Source organism: Solanum stenotomum, chromosome 8 (assembly GCF_019186545.1).
Source record: "Solanum stenotomum isolate F172 chromosome 8, ASM1918654v1, whole genome shotgun sequence".
Lineage (NCBI taxonomy): Eukaryota > Viridiplantae > Streptophyta > Magnoliopsida > Solanales > Solanaceae > Solanum > Solanum stenotomum.
The window spans coordinates 10,341,378-10,348,593 of NC_064289.1; the positions used below are offsets into that span (position 1 = coordinate 10,341,378).

At 29.6% G+C, this 7,216-nt stretch overlaps 1 protein-coding gene across 3 annotated transcripts in view; it reads left to right on the top strand.

Moving 5' to 3' along the window:
* Nucleotides 1-6,996, top strand: part of LOC125874563 (inorganic pyrophosphatase 1-like) — an 18,596-nt gene extending 11,600 nt beyond the window's left edge. The window contains exons 1-4 of one of the 3 annotated variants that reach the window (XM_049555469.1): nt 5,597-5,830; nt 5,921-6,042; nt 6,150-6,351; nt 6,444-6,996. In XM_049555469.1, the coding sequence (XP_049411426.1) occupies nt 5,693-5,830; nt 5,921-6,042; nt 6,150-6,351; nt 6,444-6,800 (819 nt within the window). In that variant the 5' untranslated portion in view covers nt 5,597-5,692 and the 3' untranslated portion in view covers nt 6,801-6,996. Of the gene's footprint in view, nt 1-5,596; nt 5,831-5,920; nt 6,043-6,149; nt 6,352-6,443 lie in introns of those variants that run through there. The other 2 variants (XM_049555467.1, XM_049555466.1) reach the window with 2 other exon arrangements.
* The last annotated feature ends 220 nt before the right edge of the window (nt 6,997-7,216 follow it).

Sequence of the window (7,216 nt, forward strand, 5' to 3'; positions counted from 1 at the left end):
ATATATATGTTAGATAAAAAATAAAAGTGATGTGGCACCTCTCAATGACCAAAAATCCTATTTGTCTTTTTTTTGACATTTTTTCTAGTTTTTTCAGTTATTTTATTTTATAAAATCATCTTCTTAATTCATACATGTTTAATTACATAAATTTAAATCTTAATTAATTTAGTAATGTCTGTAACTCTTAACCTTGCATATTCATAACCTTCAAATATTTAATATACAAATTTACAACTCCTTAAAATGACACTTATAAAAACCTATTTTGAGACATGTAATAATTACCACAATAATATTGTAATAACAGGAACAATTGTATTAGTGTTGTAAAACATTATTCAACTCTTGGTACTTTTTCTACATCTTCGTCGTTGCATACACGTATTCTTTTAAAAAAAAATATTTCTTCTCACTACTGATAATCTCTATACGATAAATTATGTGATTAATTTTATTTTATTTTTATTGTAAAAGTAAAACCTCAACGACAATGTTTCACTTTAGCAACTTGATTTTCTCTTATCGCAGTGCTTACTATAAGAATGAAAGTTTAAATATATATTTTTAATATTAATGGATTTTGTGACACAAATATGTAGTAAATGAATGCCAGTACGAGCATCAAATATCGAAAAAAGATTCTCTAACTTTTTAATCTTGGGTATAAATATATTTGAATGTAATTCAAGTATATTTTTTTCTCACCATGATTTAGTACAAATATATTTTGATTTGTTTATTTTTTATTATAGAGTCATTTATACAAAATTAAAAAAAAATCATGTAATTTATGATCGAGTAGATTTAGTATTGTTGGTTGAACCAATAATATTACTATAAGAATCATTGAATTTAGTATGAAACTATGATAATTAGATTGTTACTTAACTGAAGCTTTTCATATCAATTTTTATGTTTTCATCTTTTTTATCAGCAATTTTAAATTGAAAATGCAGCATGAGATTTTTTAGCAATTTTTTTGAATAGATAATATTATAATCGTAACTTAATTTGTATTTCTCTCTTTTATTATATCATTTATTAATTATTTTAAAATATATTTAATATCTTTTTATATCCGTACGAAGCGCGGACAAATACACTAGTTCATAATAATTAAGGACTACCCTTTTATAATTGATATTGTTTAAAACCAATACACCGTCCATATATAAAAAGTAAACATCTAAGAAACATATCACATGATAATGGTGCATTACAAAATCAAGATCTGGCAAGATGAGTGAAAAATAAAAGCAAGAATCATGCTATTTGCCTTTTATCTGGTGGACGTGTCAAAAATAATAATAATTTGAATGCTTCTAAATCAACAAACTGATCACTACATAATTTCATTTTTCCTAGAGTTCTCCAGATGTCCCCTTGAAATTTCATTTCTTTCTACAGTGGAGATAATCTTACACGTAATGACAAATCACAATCATATTATTAAAAGCTTGTTGTAAAAATAAATTTATTTTTAGTGTTCAAAAGCAATATTTCAAAGTTTTTGTATGTGCTCTATTATTTGTATGGATAAATCCTATATTAGAAATAAATAACTTCAATCATTAAAATCATTTTTTCATCGCTTAGCTTCATAATAGTTATGAAAAGCTTTTACATAATTTTTTCAGAATAAGTCAACATTCGTTACGATCAATGATTAATATTATCATTCAAAACGTGAATATTTCTGCTCCATTAATCCAATTGATAACTTTTAATTCATATGCCACTTGGCATATACAATTCTGAATCTTATTCATTTGGTGTTAGGGAAGAGACAATCGATTTTTTTAATGAAAAGTAATATATATATATATATATATATATATATATATATATATATATATATATATTCTGAATATCTCTCCATAAAAGGTTGCTTTCGAAAGAAGGAACAAGCTCATCCTCAGCAAAAGCTGAAAAACCTATATTGGGAAACCAGAAAGCAAAACTAACCAAGTTCCTTCAGGAACAAAAGTGTTTGATACTTTTCCCTAGCGGGAGAAGTTACTACTCACTACTCATACTCTTAAAGGTACCTAACATTTTTCTTCGAAGGGTGTTCTCTCAGAAAATGTAGTCTGCCTCTCAAGTATGAAGTTCCTCTTCTTTTATAGATGGAAGGAGGGACTTTTTGCAAAATATAAGTTTTTAGGGACTTTCCTAAATTTCTACATATTTTCTCTTTCGTCCTTCACTGATTGAAGATTCTTTGTTGATAAGATGAGGATGTCTTTGTCTTCTTTTGTTGATGGCCGACAAGATGTGACCTCTCTTTTTGACTTTGAGAAAAAGAATTTCTTCCATATTCTATTGAAAGTTTAGGATTACTAGAACTTCTGAACCTCAGTACAGAAGATTGCATCGATGGCAAGTGTTATTATCATCTGGTTTTACAAACAGACGCATCTGACTATCATTGGGGAGCATTATTGCAAACCGATTTATCACGAATATGAGATTCAGTTTGGAAAAACACAAGAAATAGAAAGTTCTAGTAATCCTAAACTTTCAATAGAATATGGAAGAAATTCTATTAGAAAAAGTATATCTAACCGATATCCTACAAAGATTCTAGAAATTTTGAATATTACTAGAATAAAAGGAAGAATTTTCAATGGAATTGAATGGAAACATCAAGAAATCTTGATACAAACAGGAGCGACAGCTAACCATGTAAAAGGTATTCTACTAGATGGATTATCAATATAGGAAGGTAAGCAATATACGTATCAAACCTTCGAAGGAAATAACTTTAGTTGTAAAAATATGGTAGATTTACCTATACAACTAGATACAATAAGAATAACAGTTCTATATTATATTACAAATCATGAAAGTGATCAGGATTTAATATTAGGAAACCTTTTCCTAAATAATTTAGAAGACTATAGTATAGGAAAAAATGGCATAGAAATGTTATACAAAGGTGAAACATGTTTCATACCAAAAATGTAAATGCCAAAAGAAACTATTTTTAAAGTTTCAGTTTTCATAGAAATAACTTTCTATGATACAAAAATAACAACCTGTTGTCAAATAGACAATGGATCTGAAGCAAGTCTAGCAAAATCTTTTTTAATAAAAAATTGGAACATAAATAAAAATAACATATCAATGATTGAAATCACGGGAAATAAAGAAAAACTCTCAAAGTCTAAAGAGAAAGTAGAGATAATCTTAGGATCAAAGATTGTTTCTATAAATAAATTATTTGCTTATGATAATTTGGAAACAGATTTATTACTAGGAAATGATTTTCTACAACAGTTTCTATATTATCATCAAACATTATACATGATAAGCCTTAAAACTCCTTGCGGACATTTTATCAAAGTCCTAAAAAAACAAAATCCTTATAATCTTGAAAAAGACAATGGAAATTTTAAAAGAAAATACTTAGAAAATCTAAGAAAAATCACTTGTAAGTGTCTTAATCTAGAAAAGATGATACCAATCTTATGGAGAAAATCCATTAGAAGGAGGAACAATAAGGAAGTAAGCCGCAAGACTTAAGTCGATTAGGCTGAAATAATGTTCATTGCCTGGAGGAGAACTACTGGGGTAGTGATAAAGACTATTCATTGAATAAAAGAAGGAAGGTATAAACGCACAACTTCTTCTTTCATATCATTATTTTAAAGATCTATTTCGATCATTTCTTTATTTTTATATACCTTACCATAATTTGAGTTTGTAACTGTGTACAAGACTTGGTAATAGATACTCATTATATGATTACCTGGTTTAAGTAGATCTTTTCTTTTGATCTGAAAATGTAAACTCAATGCATCATTGAAATTAACATAATACAATATTTTGGATAGTATGTAAAGAGGAGTTTTGTATAGGCTAGGTTTCCCTCGACTATACCAAGATTTCCTTCTCTTGCATTTATAAATCTTTCGTCTGATAGATTTATAACTATCGGACAATTGATTCCTTCTTTAAAAGTTGATTTGGCTAATATTTGGATTCCTCCTAAATGAACATAGTTCATTTTTTTCCTTTTCTTTTCAGGAATTTTCCTAAGAATTGATCTATAGGTTTTGTTAACAGGTTTAGTTTATGTTTTCCTGTTGTTTGGGTAATTTCTATTACTTTTTCTATTTCCTGATATTCATGATAGAAAATTTTATCTCTTGCAAACATTCTGTGCATTCTACTTAATAGATTATCTTCTGTTTTAAGATTTAATTTTAATCCTTGGATTTTTCTGAATATCTCTCCCTCAAAGGTTGCTTTTAAAGCATATCCTCTGTGATCTTCTTCAGTTTCTAAGATTTGAACTGAATCTTCTCTTTCTTGAATTTCTTTACTCATTTAGTTAGAATCTTCTGAACTGGTTGAGTATTCTTCATAGATTTCATTAAAGAAGTCTTCACTTCCTATTGATTTTATTGATTCTAGATCAGAATCAATATCTACTCTGTCAATTTTTGAGATTTTTACTCCTCTTGTTACATTCGTAACTTTTATGGCCTTCTTCACCACAATTATAACATTTGCATTTTTCTGCAGGTTTTGTTTTTGTAAATTCTTTTTTCTTCTTGTAGTATTTTTTTCTAGGTACATAATTTTGTCTAGAAATATTTTTTCTTTTTATTAAACCCTTTTTTAGTTTTCTTTTCGTATAAGGTTTATCATTACATCCCCATTGAGTGGCTACATTTGTATCTAGATAGTATATCTGTGTCTTTTAACGTTAGATATACTTTTTCTAATAGAATTGGTAAGAGAAGATTCAGTTTTTATTTTTTCAACTGATATGTAGTTTGAAGAATACAATTTCTTCCATATTCTATTGAAAGTTTAGGATTACTAGTCCTGACACCTGGTGGAGATGCAGGGGATGTTAACAGGTTTAGTTTTCAAATAATTAGGAGCAACGGAAGAAACATGGAAACAAATATATATATAAAAAATTAAATACACAAAACATGCTCTAAATTTTTTCATATATTTATTTTTTTATATCATAAATCATCATAATTGCCATTTGCCACTACCACAGTAATAGTAACAATTGGAATTATGATCGAATATCTCCTAATATAGAACCACCACTTGCTCTCTTATTCAGATTCCCTTCTTGCTACTGTCACCGTAAATATTTACCCGTATTTAAGTTATTTTTATACTAAAAATATATATTAAGAATTTTTTATTTATGATATTTAAGTGGCATGCAAAGAATATGAGATGGAGCCGGAAGGAGTAATTAGAATATAAACTTTATAAAGAACACTATAAAAACAAATAAATCTAGATTAATTCTCCCATGTAATTCGTACAAGGATTTAGTTCAATCCTAATTTGTGGAGAACCGCATGGAATATTCTGTCATATTCCTTCGAATTTCCATAAATCCTCCCAACTAAGATGAAAAGTTATGTATACCCATAAAGTAAAAAAGATTTATCGACGGTAGGCTCAAAATCTAACGGCTAATATCCAAAACCAAGTGACTAAAGGAATTTGCGTTAACTTACCACTAACTTATGTAATATTCCTTGGCATCTTATTTTTTTTGTACCTTATTCCCTTTCCCCCCCTCCCTATAAATCTCCCTCTTCATATGTTTGGTGTTCACAAACTCAAATACATCCCATAACAACAACAAACAGAGGTCTTCTCTCTTTTCTCGTCTCTAATTCCTCCATAATTTAATCAAAAAAGAATGGCTGGAATTGTAGTGTTTTTCGACTTTGACAAGACGATTATCGATGTGGATAGTGATAATTGGGTGGTGGATGTGTTAGGCGCCACTGATTTGTTCAATCAGCTTCTGCCCACTATGCCATGGAACTCACTCATGGTACCTTTTTTTTTTCTTACTATACTTTTATGCTTGTCTCTCAAGCTTTGCGCAATGGGCTTATAATTTCTGTTGTGTTCCAAATTACAGGATAGAATGATGAACGAACTTCATACGCAAGGCAAAGCAATACAAGACATAGAAGAGGTACTGAAACGGGTTCCCATACACCCTAGGATTGTTCCAGCTATTAAATCAGCTTATGCATTAGGGTACGTATCTCATAATTTCAGCTTTGTAAATCCTCTGTTTTCTTTAAATCTGCATAATATAAATCAGAGGTTTAAACTAATTCAATGTGTGTTAATATTATATTCAGGTGTGATTTGAGAGTAATAAGCGATGCAAATGTATTCTTCATTGAAACTATCTTGAAACATCTCGGAATTAGGGATTGTTTCTCTGAGATCAACACCAATCCAGGCTACGTCGATAAAGAAGGCAGGCTTCGAATCCTTCCTTATGTTGATTTTCAAACATCCCCTCATGGTTGCAATCTCTGCCCTCCCAATATGTGCAAGGTAACTAAATACTAAATCCTTTAATTTAGATTTAATATGAAATTAACTAATTCCTGAATTAGTTTTACTAATTGAGATTCTGCTTAATGCAGGGTAGGATAGTAGAGAGAATTCAAGCCATCTTGGCTAAGGAAGGGAAGAAAAGAATGATCTATCTAGGCGACGGAATCGGCGATTTCTGCCCCAGTTTGAAGCTGAGGGAAGGAGATTTTGTGATGCCAAGAAAAGATTTCCCAGCCTGGAATTTGATAAACAAAAACAGGACACTAGTAAAAGCAGCTGTCCACGAGTGGACTGATGGGGAAGAACTCGAGCGAATTCTGCTACAACTAATCAACACAATCAACATTGAAGAAAGCCAATTGTTATCAGTGGAGTTCTGCAAATTCCAGACGATACCCAAAGCAGCTCATGGAGCCTTGCCACAGGCTCTTCCTGTGCCTTACTGAATACTAATGGCAAATCATCAACATGAAGAAAGAGATAAACTAAAAGTGGGCTACGAGATTGTTATGCTTTATTTTGTATATATTTGGCATATTTTCTATCGAAACTTAAAAAGTGATTGCTATATTTGAACGTTGCGGTTTGAGTTCAGAAGACTCTTAACTACTCTTTTAGGAAATTAAAGGAGTCTTTTTTAAACGGATTTACTTGTTACAATTCTGTTAACCTATTTAATATTCCCTCCATTCCATATTAACTTAAGCTTTGAGGTGTTTCACACCCTTTAAGAAACGTAGGTTAGGACATAAACTGAACATAATTTTTCATTTTTACCCTTATTAATTATTGTAAAAAATAACTAAACATTAATTATAATAACTAATTCCAATACTAACTTAAAGGGTAAAATTGGAAGAAT